Source organism: Lonchura striata, chromosome 18, assembly GCF_050655825.1.
Source record: "Lonchura striata isolate lonStrDom1 chromosome 18, ASM5065582v1, whole genome shotgun sequence".
In the NCBI taxonomy this organism is placed as follows: Eukaryota; Metazoa; Chordata; class Aves; order Passeriformes; family Estrildidae; genus Lonchura; species Lonchura striata.
Genome location: NC_140720.1, coordinates 15,300,998 through 15,326,012, shown reverse-complemented (window position 1 = coordinate 15,326,012; position 25,015 = coordinate 15,300,998). Strand labels below are relative to the sequence as shown.

General features: G+C 44.7%; 2 protein-coding genes across 6 annotated transcripts in view; both read left to right on the top strand.

Moving 5' to 3' along the window:
- LLGL2 (LLGL scribble cell polarity complex component 2) overlaps positions 1–2,204 on the top strand; it is a 32,862-nt gene extending 30,658 nt beyond the window's left edge. For 2 of the 4 annotated variants that reach the window (XM_085557031.1, XM_085557030.1), the window contains exons 24-27: positions 381–423; positions 656–710; positions 1,132–1,193; positions 1,531–2,204. In XM_085557031.1, coding sequence (XP_085413157.1) covers positions 381–423; positions 656–710; positions 1,132–1,185 — 152 coding nt within the window. In that variant the 3' untranslated portion in view covers positions 1,186–1,193; positions 1,531–2,204. The remainder of the gene's footprint in view (positions 1–380; positions 424–655; positions 711–1,131; positions 1,194–1,530) is intronic. The other 2 variants (XM_085557032.1, XM_021541655.4) reach the window with 1 other exon arrangement.
- A 1,275-nt stretch (positions 2,205–3,479) lies between these two features.
- Positions 3,480–25,015, top strand: part of MYO15B (myosin XVB) — a 56,509-nt gene continuing 34,973 nt past the window's right edge. For both annotated transcript variants that reach the window (XM_085557017.1, XM_085557016.1), the window contains exons 1-10: positions 3,480–17,815; positions 17,891–17,952; positions 19,042–19,105; positions 19,830–19,939; positions 20,364–20,438; positions 20,831–20,927; positions 21,446–21,549; positions 22,660–22,723; positions 23,154–23,267; positions 24,849–25,010. In XM_085557017.1, coding sequence (XP_085413143.1) covers positions 15,935–17,815; positions 17,891–17,952; positions 19,042–19,105; positions 19,830–19,939; positions 20,364–20,438; positions 20,831–20,927; positions 21,446–21,549; positions 22,660–22,723; positions 23,154–23,267; positions 24,849–25,010 — 2,733 coding nt within the window. In that variant the 5' untranslated portion in view covers positions 3,480–15,934. The remainder of the gene's footprint in view (positions 17,816–17,890; positions 17,953–19,041; positions 19,106–19,829; positions 19,940–20,363; positions 20,439–20,830; positions 20,928–21,445; positions 21,550–22,659; positions 22,724–23,153; positions 23,268–24,848; positions 25,011–25,015) is intronic.

The window sequence follows — 25,015 nt, the reverse complement described above, 5'->3', positions numbered from 1 at the left end:
GAAATGAGGGGTTGGACAGATAGCCATGCCCTTGGGCAGGGGTTGTTCTGCAGAGCTGCATTCCCTGCTGAGATAAGAGAAGGATCTTTATTTCCAATAGGACTTGTGTAAGATGACAGCTGGAACAGACAGTTTCTTTGGGGCTCTCCTACACAGAGATTGGCAACATTTCCTCTGGCAACTGGCTGCTTCAGGCCTGTGTGCCAGCCTGCCCAGTAAAAACCTGGTTGAAGAGGCAGCGATGATCTAAGGACTGACCTCTGAGCTGTGGGAGGCAGGTTCTGGAGGCTCCTCAGTGAGGAGGTGGAATGTGGTCAGGCAGCTGCCTGAAAGCAGATTCTCTCTGGTTTGGCTCACTGCTTTAACTCTCTGCTTTCCAGAAGTGCTGAAGGAGATCCAGAGTACTCTGGAGGGGGGCAGAGGGTGAGTATCAACCAACTTCTCTTCCTGATGGCTGGGGCTGGCAGGGGAGGGCAGCTTGAGGTGGCAGCAGGGGGATGCCACTCGATGGCAGGGATCCTTCTGCTGGAATCTGGTCACATGTGCATCCCACAAGGTACCAAAGGGCAATAATGAGAGGCAGGCTCTCTTTCACATGCTGTCCCTTGACGTTTTTTAATGAATAATGCTTTGTCTCTTTCTCTCCGAAAAGCAGGAGAGATCACATTCCCACATCCCCAAGGAACAGGACTCTGAGTATTCGCATACAGGTTTCTATTTGTGTCAACCCATACTGATCTAAGGGCAGGCCACATGGGCTAAGTTGGTCAAGGATGGGACTCTGGAGTTTTAATCCTGGCTTGACACTGTCCCTTGGATGTGTTCAGTGTCTCTGCTCCCATTCTGTCTGTACAATAGAGCTGAGCTACCACCATGGCTGCGGGGCTTTATCTCATCTCCCTAGAATGGTCAGGGGCTACCAAGTGTAGGCAAAGGACTACTGTCTGCAAAGGATGCAGGAAGCTTGATGGGACTGGTAACTGCTGGTGTGGAAGGATCAGTGACTGCCTGACATGCTCTGCTCTGTGCACTTCCTCTGGACACTGCCTCATCCTGGTCTTCTGTTGGCATCTGGGAGTGGATGGCATGAGACTGCACTGCAATAAGGAATCTCTTCTTGTGTCATTGCAGGAGTTATGCAGAAAAAAATTCGGCAAGAAGTCCATTAGGACATGGACTAAGTAATGGAGGAGGTAGGTGAGGCTAAAGGTATTTGAAGTAGCCAAAGGAAGCAGAAAGTAGAATGAAATTTCTTAATAAGCTTCAGCTTATTTCAGTGCTTTGTGCAGAACTCTGACCTGAATTTTCAGGGTGGGAATCTGCTGGCTGAGCATTGTGTGAACACTGCTCAGCACCTTACGTGCTACACCAGTGGTAAAGGAAGAGCTAAAAATCATTTGAAGGCTCCTGACTCTTAGCCTTATCACCAAGGGAGCTGGTGAGGTAGCCAGAGCTCCCAGCAGCAATCTGAGTCTATCAGCTTCCACTGCCTGCCTTTTCAAATGGCTTTTGCATTCTTCCCTCCTGCAGCAGATTGACCAGAACTCACGGAGGACATCGTGGCATTGGATCGAGTGCCATAACACCACTGACTGGGCAAACCGTCCCTGGGGAGAAGGCACCAGTGCTGCCAGCAGCCAGACTGGGAGCTGCAGCTCCAGTGCTGTGCTCCTGCCTCTGCTCCCCTTCAGTGCCTCTTGGAGACCTCTCCTGCTGGAGCCCACCTTGCTTTAGGACAGCAGTGGATGCCAGGTCTGATGCACCACAAGCCTCTGAGTACATCTAACATTCAAATGTTTGCACATTTCTCTTTTCTACTGGGCTGGGTTTTAAATTATAAATGTTTTACTGCCTTGGTGCAGGATTTTAATAAACGCACACTGTTACCTCCAACAATTATTTTTTGTACATTTTTTAAAAATCTTATGGGTATTTCAGTTTTAAAAGAAACATTTAGAAATTTACTTTAAGAAAAAAGCATTAAGTAATATATGCTAGATTCCTGTGACTGCTGTATATGGTATCTGCATGAGTAATTTTGGGGTTTGTTTGTTATGGTACTGTTAACTGGCTTTATGGATTTGGGTAGAATCTATTTTTGTAGCCATTCAAATTGGAGGAAAAACTAATTGAATTTGATTTTTGTTTGAACACTACATTGCTCTTTTTTTTTTTTTTTTTTTGCAATAAAACTCTGAATTCCCTTTTGTGATCCTTGTCTCCTCTCATATCTATTCTGTCCTTCAACAGCTTCTTTCATATTGCCCACCAATCCCTGGGAGAAGGTGGAGCTGCCCTCTGAGCTGAGGGAGGCAAAGAGCACTCCTGGAGGCGAAGCAAGGTGGTGGGTGGGAGGAGCAAAGTGATCGTGTCACCATCCTGCAATCCCTATGGGGATGCCAGGAAAGGGCACTGGTTCAGATTATAGTCCCTGGAAGATCATTGCTGGTTTGTCCTGAATAAATGTACACGATAACACTGAAGGGAGACAGGATTGATCTGGCAGTGCTGCTGTGCTGTCTGCCAGTGGATTTGGAATTGAAGCTGGTAAAACTCTGCAGAGAGCAGTTTGGTCGTCCTTAAAATTGCTTTCCTTTATCCCTCACTTAACAGCACTTTTTTTTTTTTTCCTGCTAAGAAAAGGGACAAAGTATTCTGAAATTTCTCTACTGTAACTTGCTTGTAGCACTGTGACAGTCAGTCACAGTGGAAGAACTAAATCCTCCTGGAATGGAGCAGAGTAACTGTCCTTGGCACACTTTGGAAACCTCTCCTTGGAAGCCCTCCTGTTTCTACCTCTCTTTGGGAGCCCTCTTGATCTTCCCAAGCAAGGCTGAGGAATCCTTTCTTACCTACAGCACTAGGATGGCACATTCTGTTCTGCAGGAGAAAATGCTTGCAGAGTTGCTCTGCTGGTGCTTCAGGGCTTCAGGCACCCTTCCTTCTAAAATTAGTAATACCTCCTTTGAGACCTAATTTATTGCTAATGAGGTTTTAGAGAGCCTTCTCTTTCAGTTTCCATTTCCCAAGTAGTTTTCACTTCCTTTTTTCTGTGTGCTTCAATATTTCCTTGTCTCTTGCTGCAGGACTGAAGCTGGCAGGGAAGTGTCCTGCTGCTTCTACCTCTTGTGCCAGGCATTGATTCTGCAAATGTACAGGAAATTATGGTTTAATAAGCAGCTTCTGAGCTGGTGTGAGCTGGAGCCTGTGCATGTGCATCATCCTGGTGCACCCAGCTACTTCTTTCTGCTCCTCACAGATGGATTGATTCTAAAGCCTTTTCTGAGTATTTATTTGTTGGCATGCTTGAAGGAAGAGATGTGACAGTCCTACTCAGAAAGGGCAGAAGCAATTTATTATCTTCTCCCTATATTTCACCCACATAACTTGAAAACTCCAGTAGGTCCACTGGAAGAGTGAGGGAGTCAGAAAAATGCTACCATTTTTTGTAAACTCTAAAGTGCATTTAGATTCAAAACCAACAGCAAAAAAAAAAAAAAAAAATTAATCAGGCTTCTTATTTTCCTCAAGCACAAGCCAGACTACAAATGTGATTGAGTAGTTAAGGATATGTGCTGAGATATAGCAGATTCTTTTTTTCTAGCAGAGCTTTGCAACTGAAGGATTCAATGGAATGAGATCCTGACTTCTTGTAGGCAGAGACATTAAGAGTCCTTCTAGAGCTCCTATGCCTAAAATACAGGAGAAATTTCAAAGTAACAAAACAGGGCAAGACTGGAACTCATGAATTGTGCTTTCAGTAGTGTTCTGAGTTGAGCAGGAAGGGATGGAAAGGCTTGTGACAGAATTAGGGTGTATTTTTGGTGCTGTCAGAAAATGAGCAGCAAGTAAAACCGGTGATGGGATGAGATGATCATGAAGGGTGAGCCTTCAATGAATGAATGTAAGCAGCTTTTGAATGCAGTGAGGGGGGAAAAAAAAAATCCCTTTTCATCTCTCCCTTTCAGGAACTGCCTTCTGAGCCTTGTGGTTACTCTTAGCCTGCCCCTCAGCTGACACTAAAAATAATGGCCTGCTTCTGATCAGAGGATTCAGCTGCTGCCAAACCCCTCGAGTTTTGTGCCTACCTCTACTTTTCACTTGAACTCCTTGTCTGGCATCTGATAGAAGTTTGCTGGCCCTCTCCAAGAGCTAATGCTTTAATGCTTGGAAGCACTCTGAGGGTTCATTGGCCCTTATTAAGGTTGTTGCCAGTCAGGCTTTGGCACTGCTTCCCCCCTCTCCTGCTTTGTGCAGCCTCACTGGGCTCTGGCACTGGCAAGTGGCCCTTGGCTGCAGGACCAGAGCTGCTGTTAACACTGACTTGAAAAAATCCTTCCAGCAATGCTGGCACAGTGTTCCCTGACCCTTACAGACCTGCTGCTCTGCAGAGGGGACAGTCTTGGATCAAAACTCAGGAACAAATTTTCCACATCTGAGTACACACTGGGTCCCTAATATGGGATGCTGTTTCATAGTAGCCCGAGTTTTAGGTCAAATGCTTTCTGGTAATGTGAGCTCTTTTATAGGGTGGTGTGTTTGCTGCCAAATTTTCTACTAAAAAAGCTTGGCCTGGAGCTCTTTTTTTTTTTTTTTAACTTTTCAATAGTAATACAAGCTTTCCTCAGATGTTTAGCAGTTGAATATTTGCAGAATTTGTTTAACAGTTCTGTTAGAAGAACATAATGTTGGAAGGAGAAGCACTTTTCATCTTGGTCATGAAGCCTGAGGCCTGTCTGGTTAGTGAGAGAATGAATTATTTTTTTTACAGCTTAATTGGTCTGTTTCTTAGAATATTGTTTGTGGCAACTTAAAGGATTTCATGCCTGGACTATGGTCCTGAATTCAGCCTCCAAACCACTGCCTATGTGGCCTCATGGATTGGGATGTCTTTAAAAGGAGCAGGAATTGGTATGGCTGAAAGATGAGACAGACTTTAGTGTAAAATTTCTTCTAAAACCCAGGAGTCCTTGCTAAACCACGTTAGACTTTATCTCTTTTAAGCAAAGCCCAAAGTTGTGTTGCAGCTGTAGCTGATTCCCTGGGATAAACCAGGTGGAAAAATTCCTTCAATATCTGCCCGAAGTGCTTGGGTTATTCCTCAACCTTTTTCTCCACCCTGATGATGGGGGTGTCTGATAAGCTTTCTGGGTTAGGTGCAGCTTCCCAGAGGACTTCCAAATCCCTGTGTGAAAAGGCTGCTGTAGCAGTAGGATGGTCCTTGAGATCATTCAGGTTTTGATAAATCTGTCCCAACTGTTGCCCAGGTAGAAATGGCCTCTCCCAAGTGTGATTTTCTTGTAATGAAACTGATGTATGACCAAACTGCTCATTTCCATCTTGCTTTTTATCCATATTGGCTCATCCATGGGGATGGGAGGGATGGGTTTGCTGGGAACACAACCAAGACAGGAGAGCCAAAAGGCTCCTTGCACTTGTGGCCTGTCTCAGTAGGGAGGAAAACAGATAAAAAGGTACTTTGAGGCTCTTCCCCTGCTGAATGAGTGGAAACTGATCTCTAGCTCTTTGTGGCACAGCTCTTGCATGCAGAGCTAAGTTAAATTTTAAAAGAGCTTTTTGACCCTATTAAGATGGATGGTCCTGAGCATGTGCTGACAGCATCAGGCAGTCACCTGAGGTTGGAAGGACCTGTCTCTCCAAGGGCAGAGCTCAGCCTGTCCCTGACTCTTGCCCTTCCAAAGACAAGGATCTCTTCCTCCTTTTTGTTCCTCTGGCAGATGAGTCTGTGCCTTGTGTGCTTATTCCTACAGACTCTACATATTGTTCATTTGTTTAAAGCAAATCACTGATTGCTTAAGGCAGGGTCTTCAAGAAATGAAGCTTGGATTCTGCTCACACTCTCCTTCCTTAAAGAGAATTTACCTGCATCAGATTGCTGTGCTGAGCCCTTGAAAAGCAGGCTGAGCTCCTAAAAAAGCCTAATTGGCCACACAAAGACATCTCTGAGCTGCTGAATATCACCCCAAAAGTCAGATATTGCAGCTCAAGCCTTGATGGGGTACAAGTCCAAGGAAGCAGAGAATATGGCAGAATAAAAAGGCTTGGTGTTATTTCTTAGGCAGTATATTGAGACAAAAGTGGCTTCAGCTATAGCTGGGGGAGCTTTATTCCAAACTGCAGGTTAGCCACAGGAATAGAATTTGGGAGAGGTGTTTTTCAAGGGTGTGATTGTTCTGTAGACAAACACATCCTCCTGACTTCATTCTGACACAGATAAGAGCAGATAAAATGCAGGCTGTGACCAAAGAAGGTATCACAGTCCTTAATCAGTTTGATTACCTGTGATCTTGTCAGTGCTGTGACAGTTTGCTCACAGTTCAGACCTGGTGATATTTGCCTGTACTTTCATTACAGGAAGATGTTTTGAATGTAAATTAACAGTAATGAGGATGTGAAAAAAAAATGAGGAAATTCAGTTCTGTCCAGGTAGATCCATAAGGTACAGTTTATGGAAATAATACAATCTAAGCATTAAGTGATGGTTACTTACTATGGATTTAACCTTTAAAAAAGACTGGTTTAGTTTAATTTTATACTTAACTTACTGAAGCTCCAGAGCAGGTGGCAATACCTCAGCCCTAAAGTCTCCTGGAGCCCTTTGCTAAGAGCAGTCAATCCAGGCACTGGGATTCCTGTTGTGAAGCATCCAGGGTCCATCCTTAAAACACCCTCTTTTGAAACTGTGATAAGTGATGCATGAGGATTTCAAAGTGAAATAATATCATGTCATCTCTCTGAAGTGCTTTGCCCTTTTAAAGCCTCAGACCTTGGATTGGATAGAAACCTCTCCTGCTCCAGTTCATCTCTGTTAACTGATGTTGCACAGGCAGACACCTCCTGACAGTTCTCTGCCCATTCAGCTATTTCTTAGAGGTTTGTTTAAACCACTAAAAAATCCTGTTTGAGGCTAAGATCTTCAACTAGTAATTTTTAGTGCACAAGAAAAATGCCCATTTCTCAGTAACTCAATTCACAGGCATGAATTAATGTATCATAACTCCATGTACCTCATTAATTAATAACATGGGATGCAGGTACCATTAACCTGGTGGATTTTCTTTGAGCAGAAACAGAAAGTAGCTGTGATCACTTCTTGTTCAGAAGACTGACCAGGCTTGATTCTGCAGGTGAACTTGCTCACATTTGTTCTGGATCTGCTTATGCACAGAAGGAGCTTTCCACTGGAATGTATCCTGCACAGAAGTGGCTCAAATTCTGTAAACCATTTCCTTGTCACAGTGATATCTGATGAGATTTATGTGAGGATCTCTCTGGAGAGGTGAGACTTCTCATAAAATGAAGAGGGATTTATCTGCAGAAGATTAAGGGAGTTAAATATCTGCAGTGGAACAGAGCATAAGATACAGGGTAGTTAATATTAAATGAGAGAAAATGTTTGTCATCCTATAAAATAAATGTCAAGTTTTGGAAGCAATCCCCTTGAGAAGAGTCTTTGAGTGTCTTCAAATGCCTGGCTTAGCAAGTGACTCCCAGTTTGTTTCAGATCTTCAGGAAAAGCATAACAACAGTGCCTGTGCCTCAAAATGGTAAGGACAATATCACAGGGCATAAAAAATGTGAGTGGCCCAATATCTCATGAAAGTTTGTTATTCCACTAGGATAATATGCTTTATGCTTCTGTCCTAGTTTCCAGTCCAAACTTTCTTCCAGGTACAGTGGCCTTCCTGTAGCCTCCTCCTCTTTCCCTCCAGTGCTCAGGAGCTCCAGAAGAGTTTCACCTTTGTGGCCAAGGTCTATTCTGCCCTCCTGTGTTGCTTGTTCCTGCTCCCTTTCTTCTCTTGGTGCTCATGTGTTCTTTTAAATTTAATTTTTAACTAACTAATGCCTTATGATCTGGAGTAAGGGAATAACCAGGAAGGGCAATTCCAGGCAAGCAGGCCTCTCATTTAGAAAGAAGTTCAGCATGAGGAAGTTCAACTTACCTGTAAGCTCAAATTGCACTGAGGTGACCACCAGCCTGGTGTAAAGGAAACAGCTGGGGAAAACAGAAGACACTGGAAGGAAGGAGTGGCCCCACAAAATCAGTTTGGCTGTAAAGTGAGACCTCACTCTTAGCTGCATGATTCCTTCTACCTTTATCTCTACAAGCTTATTAGAATCTGCTGGGGATTTTCAGCTACCTGGGTGTAATCATTTCAGTCTGCACAATCTGACATTCCACTTTGAGCCTTTGATTTGTATTTGGGGGCTCAGCTGCTTTCTGCAGAGCACTCATTTCCCACGGGAGAACAGCCCTGGGGCTGTAGCCCACCCCCCACCATTAAAAAGCCTCTTGCTTTCATGTATAATTGGGTTGAAACCCAGTTTAAATCCAGGGGATTTCACTGACTCAGAGGAATTCTCTATCAAACCCATGGTTCCCAGCTATGCAGAAATGGGGAAGGAGAGCAAGGATGGCTCATTGGAGGCCACCCAGGTGTGCCCAGTAAAATGAAAGTACAAACATCACATGCAGAGTCTGAGAGCAGCACAGGGCACAGCAGCAGTGAAGGAGCAGTGGGATGAGCCATGGGGCAGTTTCTGGCTGCTGCCCATGCTGCTGGCACTGCTCTGCCAGGAGCTCTGCTGCCACCAAACCAGGACTGGATTTAGGGTCAGCTTGCCTGGCCTTGCCTCCTCGGTTTGCTCCTTTTAGACACAAACCACAGAGGTCACTCAGTGGATTAGAAGGGAGAAGTCTGAGCCCTGACAGAGTCCTCCAGCTCACCCAGCTCGGGTCCATCCCTGCCCAGAGCCTGGGGTTGTCTCTGACCCCTGGGCTGGGGCCACAGGCCACTGCCTTGCAGTGGAACAGGATCATCCAGCCCTGCTGAACGGCAGACAATTGGGCAACAAAGTGCTCCTGAAATATTTAAGGAGGCTGGTTTCAAACCTATGTAACTTAATTGTTTTGGTTTCTCCTTGCAATGAATATTTGATTTGGCTTCCTCGGGTTATGGCTGGGGAAGAGGCCCTTGGAGACCTTTTGGCTCGTCCTAAAATAGCTGGAAGAAAGCAGCAGAGCCCTTACCAGTTTGAAACAGTGAGAGGTCAGGAAGGAGAGGTCAGGAATTCTCCCTCAGTAGCCTGGGGTACAGGCTCAAAGGAGAATATTTTCTGTCAATATGAGGCAGCATATGATATGCAAGCAAGAGTGGAGATATTTTATATGAATGCAATGAGGGGTGGAGGGAAGGAGGGGGGATACATTAAAAAAATATTTTTTTAAACAAGTCTTACAGGCTTCAATCCTGCCTGAATCGTCAGTTCTACTTGCTGTGGAGTCAAACCAAGAGGAGACCCAATTATATGTTTAGGGGGTTTATCTTAAAACCAGATTTTCTTAAGAATAGCTTTGACCAATCTCTTTACCTGAGCTATGACCAAGCAAACAAGGTGGTTGGGAGTTTATGCAAAGTGTAATTTCTCTGACAAATCACAGCTAGTTTCTACTAATTTTTTTTTTTTTTTTGTGATTTAGTAATTTTTAAAAATTGAGTTACCTTTCATATCTCTTTTATGCAATAGCATCAAAAGCTTTTCCTTTATGTAATTGACTTAAGAATTTGCAGTGAAAAGATGATTCTAATGTTTTATCACTCTCTTATACCTTTTTTAAATCATAGTGGCTGAATTCTGGCTGAAAGGACCTGGTATTTTGCATAAATGAAGAAATCTTTAGGAAACGCCACTATCCGGTCTACTTGGGGATCTGGAGCTGAAATCTGGAAGGGTTTCATCTTTCCTGGTGCTTATCTGCCTCTCCCTTAACGAGATATGAACCAACTGCCAGCATCTTGCCAGGAGCACTTTAAAAGGCAAACAAATGTGCTCATTCTGTGCAGAGAATTCAGGTTAGAGGTGCTGGGACAGCCAGGCTGGAGACTGGGGTGGGGAGGGAGTATCTGCACAGCACCAGTTTAGCCTTTCTCATCTCAGGTAGCTCAGAGCAGACAGGAGTCTGAAGGGAATGTGATCAGTGGCTTCATCTCAGCCCTCCCAGGGTGAAACCCAAATGTCTGAGGCTTCTGACAAATCACAGAAATCAAAGCAGCAGCTGTGGTGCTGCCTGGGCTTTGCAGAGCCTTGAAGAGGCTCCACCTGATGCTGATGGAGTTTGTTAGAGCCATTTCCTCCTCCTCAAGAGTTGAATTTTTCAGAGCAGTTTCTCCTCCCTGCCACACACGCATTAGAAGCTAAGAGCCCCAGGGCTTTTCTCCAAGATTCATTAAGGAATTGATGATCCACATGCCATCGGTCATTCTGAGCTTTACAGGAGAGATTTCACTTTTCTGCAGAGAGGGATAGAGGCTTATTTGTGGGCAGTTAATAAAAGAACGTGATGAAATAATTAACTACACTGTTGCTCTGCAGCCTCGTTCTTGTGAACTAGGAGAAGTGGAGCATCCAGGGACAGAAAACTCAGGTAAAATTCTTGAGTTCTGCAGCTCAACCCCCAGTTTTAATCTTTGCTTCTTAATGGAGGAGTCCTCAAGGTACAGAACATAACAGCCAGGGGCTCTTGGAAGGAGATGGACAAACTGGTCCTGCCCAAACTAATGCTGCAAAGCATCTAAAATCTTATCACATTTAATGTTTGGGTCACTTGTTCTGGTGGCTGGCAGGACCTGAGTTCATTTTGTTTAATCTCCAGCTCCTCTGGAAAGGCTTTTTGGGAGGGGGCAGGAAAGCTTACAGGGCCAGTGCCATCCTCAGAGCTGTTAAATCCTGGTCTCCCTGCACTGTCCCTTTGCAGCCTGGGAGAGCAGGGGGTGGCTGCACATACAGCTCACACTGAGCATTTGTGCCTGCTCTGTTACCTGATTCCTTCAGAACAGCCCAGGCAGGGCAAAACCATCCCTGAATTAAACAGAATTTCATGGGCATAAACACTGGCTGTGAGTAACCTCAGCCTGTCTGCAAGGGGAGGACAACTTTATTTGGAAATTCAAGTTGAAAGGAGATTTAGTCGTTCTGCTTGATTTGGATTGAGATTTAGGCATAATGAGGGCAAAAATGGTGCCAGTTTTGCTGTCTTTTTCAGTGCTGAGCTGGAAACTGCTTTCCTGTTTCAGCAGAGAGCTTGGTATTGGCAAGGAGAGAGCAGAGGCTGAGCTGTCTGTGCTTGGCTCCCTGGAATAAAACTCCAGGGCTGCAAAAGAAAGGGGCCTATGATTTAATTATTTTCACTGACCTAAGCTTTTTTTTAAGATAGTTTTTACTGTGCCTTGTCTGTTAGCCTCTTGCATTATAGTGGATGTGTTTTGGTTTTGGAATTGAACCCTTTCTTTGGGGGTGCACCTAATCATACCACATCTGACCCTGACCTAGATGAAATCCCACCTCTTCTTTTATCCCGAACTCTGCAAGCCAGCTGCTGATATTACTGGTTGAAGAGTTCAAAAGATACCATGAGAAAGCTTGAATTATTGATGCCACTTTCCTTCCAAATACATGTAATTATCTGCTCTTAGAGCACAGCACTGCCAGAATCCCTGTAAGGCTCCACAGCTGGGCAGGCTTGCAAGAACTTTGGAACAGACCCTGGGCTGCATGGAAACAAGGCCTGGGAGAGGGAATATGTTACCACTGCATGGATGTGACCTGTGATCCAGGTAAGGGGCAGCTGGCTGGAATCAGTGTAGGTATGTTACAAAAATTACTGTGCAGGAAGATAAAAGAAGGGGTTAGAGCAATTTGTACAGTGAATGAAAATAGAAATTTAAGAATTAAGTTCCAGGCAGGTCCCTTTAATATTAATGATAATACTTTTCTCTGTGTGAGCTGGGAGAATCCACTGTGCTCAGGGAAGACAGACAATTCCCTCTTGGTCTTGAAATAGCAGCGTGAGCTTTCTGCTCTTCTTTTTAGCTGTAGGTTCATGCTGTGATTCTTGACAGCACTGAGGATCTCCTTTCTCTGATGCGAGTTATTCTCATTTCTTTTAAAAAGGGAGAATGCCATAGAATTGTTCTTTTTCCTGCAGTGATTTAGGTATAGTTGGTGTGGTGGTGAGGGAAGCTGAAAAACTGATGAGGAGCATCTTTCACCTGCTGCAGTGTGTCCAGCAGGCAGATGGTCCAGGGCAGTTCATCAGAGCAGGTCTGATGTCAAAGGAATTGTTTATATAAGCAGTGATTCATCTTCCCATTCCCAGTAATAACAGGGGTGTTACAAACCAATCTGCTCTAAAGCCCTGTCTCTGAAGAATTGTAAACTCCACTTTTTCACTTTTGTAACCCAGATTCACTCTGGGCTCCTGCCTTTACAGTGAGTCAAACCAAACTCCCAAGTCTGAGCTCCCAACAAATTTGGGAAGTGTTCCTGACCTTTGTCCTCATCCAAGAATTTCAGCATTTTTGTTTTATGGAAGGCTTTAGACACATGACTATGTAGCAACAGCACATAAAAGCAGACTTTATTTATTATTTTCTCCTGCATTTGGCACTGTAGAGAAGCTGAATCAACTTTAAGCCTCCAGGAGGACAGAATATTAACAACTATTCTGTACTGAGGATTTAGAGCCTAATTCAGCTGCCATTAATCTCAGTAACAAAAGTCTTGCAGGATTTAGAGATCTAGGCCAGGAGTAGTGGGTATTAAGTGGGGAGGGGGGGTTGAAATGAGCTGACAGACACCTGTGTATGACTGTCCTGTTCAGAGAGAGGGAGGGAAGGTAATCGGTGTTCAGAGATGAGCTCTGCACTGGGCAGAGTGTCCAGGGGTGTTTAAACAGAGTCAGCTCTAGACCAGAACAACAAATGGAAGTTTAGTGGGAACTCTAAAGACACACTGTTGGGGAACCCTTAATTGTATGCAACTGCTTTCAGGGCAGCAGTTTTTTACTTCAGTATCAGAGTTGCAGCTGGGGGAAAGGGAGGTGCTGCTTTTCCTCATTGCAGATTGTTCTGTGATGCAGAACAGCACAAAATAGGTGGTACAGAGAAGGAACCAACGTTTGCAATAAACCCCTGTGCTTTACACACACCAAATGTGCTTTTCTTAGAGCATCATCCTTCCTGAGACGTGGAAATCTCAAATGTGGTTTTGCTGCCCTCCTTGTAGTGACTGAGGTGAGACAAACTTTTTGATTCACTGAGTGGTTTCTTACAGAGTTGCTCCCAGAGTACTGGAATGTACTTTTTAATGGCCTTTTTTCAAAATTTATTTTAATAACTTGGACAAGTTTCAGTCTGCAATCAAGTCATAAGATATTATGGAGAGTGGCTGGATTTCCATCTTTGTTGAGGTAGTAAGTACTAAAAAGTCTCATTCCTTCTCAGATTTTATAGCAGCTGTAAAGGTTTAAAGCTTTTAAAGCTTGCTGAATTGCAATCTTGACTGTGTTTTCCCTCAACCCCTTCCCTGAGGCAGGGAGATGTCTGTGGATGGGAGTTCCAGGAAACCTTGGGCAAAACACTTTTGGGCTTGTAGCCCGTGTACAGACATTGTACCCATGGCCACTGGGGTGCAGGGTCAGTGTGTCAGACAGGTAAATATATTGCCAGCATCCCATAATAGTCTAACAAGTGATTGGAGGTTTCCAGATGCTGGATTTCATCCTTTAAATAAGGTAACGCTTGGTGGAGTTAGGAGGAATCAGTAACAAAATCTTGACTTCTCCATCCCCTGTTACCCCCTGGCAGAATTTGTAAATCTGTAATGGCTGGAAGTTTCTGCCTATGGAGAATCCATAGAATTGGCTGAAAAACAAAGAGAAAGAAAAATGAGAAAATGGAGAGAAAACTTTAATAAAGAGATTATAGGACAAAATATATCAGAATTTCCCTGTCCCATGTGCTGGTTTGTTCCCTGCCCATCACTAGGTAATGTAATTTCCAAGATAGTCCCAAATACCCCAAAAAGAGCCTTTTAATCTGTTTTCTTTGGGAAAATGTTGCAGACTGATGGGTTTCCTTGCTGTAAGATTTTTTCTTTAGGCCCATTCTCCTCATCTATTCACCTCCAAGTTTTCCTTTCTCTGATCCATCATTTTCTTTCAGTTGTGCTCTTACTGATTTGTGATTTGGAGCCTTTCCTTGCAGTGTTTGGTGTTGGGGACCCAAACCCAGGCTCTGCCATCAGCACTTCATCCACTCACAGGGGCCCCAGTGGGATGTCTGAAGCAGCAAAGGGACTCATAAAATTATGGGTCTGGATAGCTGGAAAGGGTAGAAATGATATTTTGCATCAGCCTGAAAGATCAGGACCAATCCTTTGGGCACTTCTACATATTTTATCCCATGTGTATGATTAGAGGAACAGTGCCAGGGAATGCCAGTGCACTCAGGGCCAGCAGAGTGGAACATGTTATGACACCCTGGAGCAGTGTTTGCTGCTGATGTTTATTTCATATAACCATTGGATGTGTTCCTCTCTTCTTCAGCACAAAGAAGGATACTGGAGAAGCAGGAACTGAAATAAAATACTCATTTTATCTTGAACTACAGTGTGTCCAAACCTTTGTCAGCTGTTGAAATTCATGGACATGTGGCCTAATGATGGGGTTCTTGGGGTGTCCTGTGCAGGACATGCCCAGGAGTTGGACTTGGATGATCCTGATGGGTCCCTTCCAGATCATCATATTCTGTGATGGTATGATTCTAATAAAAGTATAAAATCAGGGTGATTTGTGACAAAATAAACCAGAGATTAACCTGGAACAGGGCAGTCAGTTTGGCACTGCACAGGCAAAGCTCTGCAAATATTTATTTGGCTCCACAGAAACAAGGCATATTAGTACTCAGGAGCATCTGGCTTCCCTTTGTAGCTTATTTCACAACAAAATACACAATGTTTCCTTTCACAGGTGAGTCAGGATAAACCCTCACATATTCCTGGACACTGAGGAAATGCCTCCTTCCCGATCCAAGACCTGGCAGAAAAAGGCTGGGGAAGAGAAGGTGTTAAATAGTGAGAAAAACTCTGCAGGAGACTCCAAGATCTGCTGTGGGAAGCGGAGGGAAGGTGAGAGCAGAGGCCAGGGGAAGGGCAAAGTGACAAGTGTCACCTTGTCACATCCTGGACAAGGTGACAGCCTTGGGGAAGAGCCCTTAAAAATCCAGAGGCTGGGGAGGCCTCAGGAAAGCAAAGAAAATGACCACAAGAAGTTATTCCGGAGAAAAAGAGCCTGCAGGAGAAACTACAAAAATGAATCTGGTTTAGAGAGAAAACATGGAGTGTCCAGGTTGGAGGGGAAAAAAGGGAAGCCCTGCAAGCAACGGGAAATGACATCAGGGCAGGAGAGTGAGGACAGCAGTGACAAGGAGGGAAAAGCCATCACAAACAAAAAGAAACAGAGTTTTAAAAAGAGATGTGGAAAGAAACTTGGTGAAAGAGGCACTGAGCTGGGTGCTGTAAAGGAGATCACAGAGCAAGGTGCTGAAGGTTCTTTTCAGAAACAGAACTTGGCAGAAAAGGCACAGAACCCCAGGGTAAGGCACAGAGGGAATCAGGACTTCAAGGAGGCTTCTGAGCAGAAATCAGGTTCTCAATCCCAAGGCAGTACAGCACAGAGAAAAGGGGAGAGGACTGGGAAAAAGCAAGCTGAAAATCTTACCAGGATTGTCATCACTGAAAGTGAGGATGAAAATATTCTGGAAACTTCAGGTAACTCTGGCTCTGACTCCAGCAGTGAAGGCCATGGACCCCACAAAATGGGTACAAAGGAGACTGTGGTGGGCAGCACTTCCTGCAGTGAAGGAAGAGCAACTCTTCTGAGTTAGATGGCAAGAGTGAGCAAGAAGTTGTGCTCAAAGATCCTCCTGTGAATGAAGAAAAAGGCTACAAGGAACTGGCTGATGAAAGCAAGGAAGCATCTATTGAACCTGAAAATAAGCAGGTGACCACAGGTGGAAAAATTGAATCTGATGTTGAAGGCACTGAATTTGCAGGATTGGAAGCAGAGGAGAAGATGAGGAAGGCAGACAACATGCTGAGACAACCAGAATGTGCTCCAGCTGAGAGCAGTAAGGCAGATGATCAGTTAAGCACTTCAGGACTCAAAGTTAAGAACAGGGAAAATATCGAAATAGAGAAGGAAAATATACTAGAAAATGACAGAGTTGAAGATATGTCAGAAGATGGACACATGAATTCTGACAGCAGTGGGGAGAGCAGCACTGCAGAGAACACTGATGAAGTAAAAGAAAACAAACTAGAACCACTCCCAACAGCTGTGAAAGCAAAACTCCACATTCACCTTAGCAAATATGAACAGGAAGAGAAGGTGAATGATGAAGGCAGAGAGCTAGAAGATGGCTCTTTCCTCTCCAAGCAGCAGAGGACATTGAGGGAGAAATCTGGCAAGTGTGAGATCCCAGAACAAGGTGAAGAGGCTGGAGATGGACAGAAGGACAGTTCAGACTGCAGCAGGCAGGACCTACCAACACTGATGCTTACAAAGAAATGTTCTTCTCGAATCCAAATCCCCCTCAGTCTGGAAAACCAGCATAAAAATGCTGAGACCAAGCTATCACCAAGCCAGAAACCAAATCCTGCCCAGATGGCTTTGGGAATCAGCTCAGACCTGAACAATGTTGAAAGCATCTGTTCAAAACCCCCGGCTCTAGAAACTCCCAGTAAACAAAGAGAACTCAACACAGATCAGAGTTTTGGAAGGAAAAGATTAAATACTTCAAGCTGCTCCACAATTACAAAAAAATCACCTGATAAGCTGCTCTGTAGAAAGAAGAGAGTTGGAAAAGTTATTGGAAAAGTTAAACAGACTTCAGGCCAGTCTACAAAGTCAAAAAAAGAGAAAGCAGAAGAAATGGTTGCAGAGGCACCTTCTGAAGCAGAACCTGTGCACGGTGGGGAAGGATCCAAGCACTTGCACAGCTGCTCTGCTTTTAGAAAAGTCACCAGCTGGCTTGGCCAAAAACCTGCCAAGAAAGCAAGGCTGAAAGCTCGACTGCTGAGTGTGGCACGTGCAATTGGTATCTCCAGATGGCTCTTGAAGAAATTTGGGAAGAAGAAGAGGAGCAGCAAACCTTTTGGGTTCAGAAGTAGAATGGCAATCCGGATTCTGAGCACTGCTGGGTGGGTGGGTGGGTTGGGTAAAGCCTTCCCTGGTGCAGCTGGACAGCTGGAGAGAGCTGAGCCGAGGGACAAAGAATCTTCTGCTTCAGTGGTGGAGGGGAAAGGTGGTCCTAAAATGGTAGAGGAAGTGGGACGCTTTGATTTGCCTCCTGGTGATTCCCCTCTCCATGGAACCAGTTCCTTTCCGTACTTGGATGAGAACACTGCTACTACTGATGCCAAGTTTGCTGTAGTGTTCCCCAGAGTCCACAGCTTGGTTAAGGCCAAGAACTCCTTGTCCAGGGGCTCTGGCAATGGTTATTCCCCACAGAAACTGAAATCTCCATCAGAGAGAAAATCTGTCACTCCTGTGCAACAGGGTTGCAGATTCAAATGTGACCTTCCCAGATCTCTGATGGATCCAAGCCAGAGAAACAGCAAGCAGGGCTTCCTCCCACGCCAAGAGGAGCCAACCCATACCTTAGATTATTGCAGTGAGGCAGATACCAAGGAGGGTTCAGGTGTCCTCCAGACTGCAGGATCCATGGTCACTCCCAGGGTGCACTGGTCCCAGCAGCAGGGGCAGGGATGGGACCCTGCAGCATGGCTGGATTCCAAGCTGCTGCTGCCATGGCCAGCCAAGGAGAACCTGAGCAAATGGACCATCTCCAAGGAGCCCCAGCTGGCCAGCAGCCGTGTGAGGACCTGCAAGGAGCAGTGGGAGGCAGATGAGGTTGCTGACAACGTGCTGGAGATGGAGTTCATGCAGAAACAGGTACAGGTGTTGTCCCCATAACTGGAATGGAACTAAACTCCCTCTAATTTTCAGACATGTATCTGTGCATTTCAGGTGTACCTGTGTGAAGAGCACTGTGCAGAAGTTGAGGAGATTGAAGATCTAACCAGACTGGAGTAGGTGTCCTCAGTGTCTGCAGCTCATTCAGGTCACAAGGGCTTGCTTGTTATCCTGCTCAACAATAGAAAACATATTAGCTAGATAGGAGAAAATAAAATTTTTCCTCTGTGGGAGAAAATAGAATGGATTGAATGTGTATCATAGCTGAGTAACTGATGCTCTTCTGAAAAGCTAAGTAAAATTGAATTTTAGTGGTGAGGTTATGGACCTACACTGAAACACTGGGGAGGAGCAGAGGTGCAGAGGAAGCTCCTGACTGGTAGAGCATGTCCCCAGGCTCTGCTGCACAGAGAGGGCACATTGAACCTCTGCAGTCACACCCCAGAGCCAGCAGCTCAGCCTGATTAACAGACTTCTGTACAGCTGCATCCCTGGAACTCTGTTTCTCCTGTTAAATGTTTCCCAGTCCTGAAATGGGTTCTAAAAATACCCCAAAATACTTCACAGATAGGGGAAATTAGGTTTAGAGGCTGATGTGACTTCTGTGATGTAGCAGAAGGACAGAATTATAAATTTAACATGTCTTCCTTATTGTATGAAGTGAGTGGTAAGAAAGGGCAGCTTGCAGGATGAGAAGCACATTTCTATGTTATTTGCCTACTGACATTGGCATCTGTGGCTTTAGTGACTCCTGTTGCCTTCAGCTGTGAAAAAAATCACATCCTCCATCTTTCAGAGCTGTTAAACCCTTGGTTCACCGCTGTTGTTGAAAGATAAGCCCCTGACACTGCTCCTCACACATCCTCCCTTCCTGTCATCCTGTTGAGATAAACACCTGTAAAGGCTGTGCGAGGAGCTCTGATCACACAGAGGAAGTTCTGAGCTTTGACTGCTCCATTCTCTGACGTGTTTAATCCTGAGGATGTTGGAACCACATGAAGGCAGTGAAGAGTTTTAGCCCCAGCTCCCCACAAAATTTTCAATCCCCATATGGGTCACTCAGTTAAGAGATGGACTCCATGATCCTTGTGGGTCCCTTCCAACTCAGAATATTCTGTGATCCTTGGGAGGGCAGAAAGGTTAATATTTAATATTAACACATGCAAGTGAAGCTTATGGCTGATGAGTCCTTTCCTCTCTTTTAGGGAAGTCTCTGAGAGCTCAGTCCTGTTGTGCCTGAAGAAGAGGTTCCATTGCAATCTCATTTATGTATGGATAGTGATGTTTGGTTTGGTTTGGTTTTCTTCAGTGCTTATTCACTCTGAGCAATGAGCTTTAAGTGAAAGTCGTTTATATTAAATAATGCACCAAGTATCTCACTCATTACTGAGAACAATGATAAAAAGTATATTTACACAGCTTTTGCTCAGAAATCAGGTAGCATTAAATATCTGGGGTAAAATCTGGAAGTTCCAGAGTTTCTCTGTAATTTTGGTATTTGTTGCCAACCTGTGAACATACTTGGGCTCCTTTTTAGCCTCAGTTGCTCCTAGTGAGGATCTCCTATTTTAGCTGAGAAGTTTTGAGTTAAAAATTGTGGATCTTGAGAAGAAACCTCAGAGTTTCTACAAACATTTCACAGTGTTGCAGTCCAGATCTGGTTGTGGATGGTTAATTGTTCTCTTTTCCATTTACTGGCTCAAGTGTTCAAACCTGTGCCTATAACTTCATGTGAAGAATAGACAGTGGTTAGAGAAAATGACCACAAACCTGTAAGTGCTCATTTATCCCAAAATATTAATGACAGAGATTTGAAAATGACCACTGAAATGCTGTGTCCACAATAAATTGGCAGTATAGTCAGAATAAATAATATTCCTTTAAAGGGAACTTGTATATTTGTATTAATATATGCATTCAGCTGCAATCCTCATTCAGAAAATTCTAAGAAGCCACCAGATTTCCCCCCTCCCCTTTCTTATTTTTGTCCTAGACTTACATTGGGCAAATTTTGATTTCTGTGAATCCTTTCCAAGACCTCAGGATCTACTCTGAAGATGTGGCTACCAAGTACCAACAAGGGACCCTCTCAAAAAATGCCCCGTATGTTTTTGTTTCTCAAATAACTCTCTAAACCTTGTTCTGTTTGTGCTCCAGAAAGTATTTTATTTTCCTCCAATTCTCTGGTAGAGCAGGATGAATGTCACAGGAAGTGAACAGTCTGTTTGGCCAAGATGTAGTTGGTTGGGTCTATAATTCCACAGAGCTAAAGCTCATCCCAGGAAGTGTCCAAGGACAGGCTGGACAGGGCTTGGAAAAATCAGCTCTAGTGGAAGTTATCCCTGCCCATGGCAGAGGAATGAAATGGTCTTTAAGGTCCCTCCAACCCAAACCATTCTGTGATCTTTAGGTCAAGTTTCTTTGATGAAGACCCTGGCCCATCTCTAATGCAGATCCCTGGTCAGTGCTGCACTTGTGGGGTGGAAACGTGGGGTCAGTCACTGAGGGTTTCTTTCTGTCCATGCAGACACATCTTTGCCATAGCAGAGATGGCCTACACGCTGTCCCAGTCGTCAGGGCAGGAGCAGTGTGTCCTCATCAGGTAGGAAGAGAAGGGCTTTGATGGAGGCCCTTGGATTGCATTATGTAAAAGTTCCACTTTTGTATTTCACTGCCTGTAAGTTGATCCTTCTGGCTTTTATGTGAGGGCTGCCCGTGGAGAACCTGAGTAAGGTGGATTTTTATTTCACTCTGTGCAAATAACAGTTTGAATTTAGTTTCACTTCAGAGGAGTGGGAGAGGAGTCTGATATTCCCCAGGGGAATCCTATTTGGGCCCATTTGGTCAGATTGTCTCAGTGTTTCAAGGGATGGGTGACAGATCTCCAGCTGAAAATCAGCACAACCCCTCTGACTTGCTGTAGCAGGGCCTCTGATGTGCCCAGATCAGGCACCTCTGTTTTGATGCCAACTTCTCCACCTCTTGTTCCTGCAGTGGGCACAGTGGATCAGGTAAAACAGAAGCTGCCAAAGCCATTGTGCAGTACCTGACCATGCTGTACCAGGGATCTGACAGCCACAGGATCAGACAGGTAACAGGCAAGTGAGCTTGGCTGGAGCCATGAGGGGTGGACAGGGAACAGAAGCCAGAGACAGGGCAGAGGCTGCTGCTGATGTTATTTCTTTGGCTGGGCTTGGGAGGGTTTGTGGTCCGAGGTGAAGCTCCCACAAAGACTCGAGGAGAGCTGGTGTATTTGCAGTTCTGTATTTTAATACCTGGGAAATCTGATGCTGTGAAAAGTGCTGTATCTGTTTGAACAGAGAGCTGGTAGCTGCCATGGAGAGCTTTCAGCAGTCTGGGAGGTGAAGCTGAACAAACACAGAGCAGAAGTAAAGGGAAAGATTATACCAGTGAGGGTAAAGATCTCACCACTGGCTAGAGATAATGATACCAGGATACATTTAAAAAGACTTATTTTACCCATGTGAGAATTACATCAGTGAAGTCCTATTTTTTGTTTATCTTTTCAAACTGAAAGGTACATAAACTCTTTTGAGTTTAAAAAAACTGTGATTGCTACTGAAGTGTTCCCTCCTCTTTTCTCTACAGCCCTGCAGTGTCCTGCCCATCCTAGAGAGTTTTGGAAATGCAAGAACCATCCTCAATGACAACTCCAGCCGTTTTGGAAAGCTGCTGAATATTCACCTGCAACAGTGAGTTCAAGAATCTCCTCTGGTCCCTCCAGCTGCCAAGGGGTGTTTGGGTGAGACCAAGTGTAGCAGTGCTCACACATTAACCCTCCCCCCCTTCACTCTTGTTATCATCAGGGTAGGAAGAGAATGAGTTTACACCCCTATTTTGGTTTTTGTTTTGTGTTTTCTCCCAAAAGAACAGATCTTGGTTCTCAAGATGAGTTAAATTAAGAACATAAGAATGACTGAACTGGTTTATACCAAGGACCCATCTGATACCTTGCTGTGTCCTCAGCAGTGACCTCAAGCACTGCCTGGGGCAAGAACAGCCCAAACACAAACAATGCTTTTCACTAAAACCCCTTGAGCTCTTTAACATTTGCGGCAGCTCAGGAGTTTTCCTCAGTCTCCTGAGGTATTCCAGTTTCCTCTTGGGCTCATACAAACTTGATGTTTCTACAACAGCCTTCAAGTGTTCCACAGGTCTAACCAGTTCTGTGAAAAACACCTTTCTGTTTTGAGCCTGCCTCCTTTCTAACTTCTGCATTTGGTTGGTTTGTTTGGGTTTTTTTTCCTGACTGTTGCCAAGCCCTGAGCTGATTCTTGCATGGAACTGTCTATCATAACCCTCAGGTCTCAGTCCTAAGGAGCAATGGTTAAATTGGAGCCTGTCTGTTTATATGTGAAACTGGGTCTGTACCCATCACATTTACCTACAGTGGGCTTCATGAGCCATTTTCTTGCTCACTCCCTCTGCACTGTAAGGTCTGTCTGCATTTATTTGCAGTTGACCTTCATCCTCACTGAATAATTTCATACAAGCAGCAAGCTTTGTCCCATTGCTGTTCAGCTGCTCTTCTAGGTCACTTAGCAAAGCATCACTTGCACTCACAGGTCAGGTACAGACACTGTGGAACTCTGATGGTTGTTTCAGACTGTTAAGAGAATTGAGCTTTATTCCTACCCATGTTAGGACTTTCCTTCTTATTCTGTGCTTGTTTGGTTTCCCTGAAAGTCCCACAATTTTGTCAAAATATTTTGGAAATTCATGTGGATTATGTCCCTAAAATCGTTCTTGTCTGCAGAAAACCTGTCCCCAGGTTCTGACAAGAACTGTTGTTTTATGCTCAGTGGCATTGTGGTGGGAACATCCATCTCCCAGTACCTGCTGGAGAAGTCTCGTGTGGTGTTTCAGGTGAGGACCAGTGGCCCCCCTCTCCCTTATTTAGTCTTATAAGACATTTAGTCTTGAGTTTACTGTTAAAAAACAGAGGTGAAAATTAGTATGAAAATTGCTTTCCATTTCTTCTATCAGCAAGAACTAGGTCCCCTTCATGTAGCACAGGGTGATCACTTCTTTAATTTTAATAAAAAAGGTTTCTCTGTCTCAAACAGGTTGAATGAACCCACTTATTAGGGTTTACTGAAAGTTGAATCTTCCCTCAATTAGCTTTTCTTTATGTCTGGAGTGTGGAAATGGTCAAATATTAGAGCTGTGTAAGAAGGACTTCTCCCAGATGGAATGTTCTTAAGGTGTCAGTGGGAAACCTGATCCTGCTCTGTGAGTGTGTTCTGGAGGGGTTTGGGGCTGGATATGGATCAACTCCATGGATTTGTCCCATCAGGCCCATGGTGAGAGGAACTACCACGTGTTTTACGAGCTGCTGGCAGGGCTGCCCGTGGAGCAGAAAGAGGAGATGTACTTGCAGGAGGCAGAGTCCTACTTTTACCTAAACCAGGTGAGTGAGCTGAGGGTGCTCTGCAGCAGCTGGCACAGAGAAATGGTCCAGGCATCCCTTCTGTTTGGTTTGAGAGGCACCAAAACACTCTGCTCTCCTGCAAAGGACTCTCAGGAGTATGCTAAAGTCAGCTCTGCTCCTTCTCATCCTCTGCTCTTTCTCATACCTGATCTAAGAATCAACATCTTTGTCTCTTTTGTGATCATTTTCTCACTTTCCAGGCCCCTTCTACTCTAAAAGGACGGACTTTAACGAGGAGTCGTTGTGTAGACTCAAGGCTCCATCGTGTGGTGTAACACCCCTTTTCTTATTGCCTTTCCTTGCATTTGCAATTTACTGTGGGACTGCAAAAAGCAGGGAGGATTTCTTTCTATCTTCTGCAAAATACTTCGTTTATTGACAGAGTCAGTGGGCTCAGATTTTAAACCAGTGAAATATACTGCTGATTGCAATTATTTAAATTGAATTTGTCAGACTTACATCAAGTCACAATCGTGGCACTTTTTTTTTTTAATGTGGCTGTGGGTTTTGGTTTTTTTTTTTTTAAAGATTGTTTTCCATAATCAAGGAGGTCGCAACAATAGCAAGAAATTTTTCCTATTTCAACGTGAGTCAGCTTTCCCTGGTGACAAATTCAAATTCAGCAGCTGCAGTCAGGAGGAATCCTCGATAGTGATTGCAATCACCTCGCCTTCAGGGGAGGAATGGACAAGTACCATTAATGGCTCTAGGATGGAGGGCAATTAAGGGCTCAGCCCTTAATTTCCCTTAATTAAGGGTCCACTCTTAAGGGTGATTAATGATTCCTGTCTGGGAAAGCATTGTAATGCAAAGTCTTCAAGGTGATAATAACAGGAATATCCCAGCCTGCTGCTGAGAGGGCAAGGGAAAAAGATCAGATTATGCACAAAAGAGTTATCAGAGACTGACAAAATCTGTTTTGGATCTTGGCAAGAAGAAGCCCGGGGGCTGCCTGGACCTCATCCTTGTCTCACCAAAATCTGCTGAGAGCTGGGAACTATGGTCAAAGAATGCCCATGAACACAAACAGGTTCTGCAGAACCTGACCCAGGATTTCTGTGACCTTTAGGGTCACACACAGCTGCTAGGAGTGTCCTCTTGTAGAGAAAAAAAAGCAGAGGAGTGATGAGCCCACGTTGTAGTGGAGTTCCATGGCTGAGATGAGACAAGCTGTGACCCTGGGTGGCTCTTTGGGTTTACAGAACCCCATCTGGTACCATTTTGGGGGGCAGCTCTGCCATGATTTACTTGGGAGAACCCTGAGGTGCCACTTCTCAAGTTCCACCCCGGCAGCAGGCAGGGGCATCCTGGGGAGCTTGTACTGAATTCCAACAGCAAGTTGGCCTGTGTGGGTAAGAGAGATCTAAATCTCAAAACTCCACAGGGTGAAGACATTGGCCCCTCACAAATGCTGAGTTTCCACTACTGCTGTCTTTCATCTCTTCAGATTCCTCCAGTCCTTAAAAGATTGAACTACTTCTCTGAAGATTCCTGATGGTGGCTTAACCCCTGCCTGAGGCTAAAGGAGCCCACCACGATTATCTGTCCCTTTTCTCTCAGGGCAGAGCATGTGAAGTCCTGAGGAAGGAGGACAGTCAGGATTTTCTGGTCTTGGTGCAAGCTCTGGAGGGAATCAGCCTCTCAGATGATCAGCTGAACTCCACCTGGGCTGTCCTGGCTGCCATTCTGCAGCTGGGGAACATCTGCTTTACCTCCTATGAGGTACA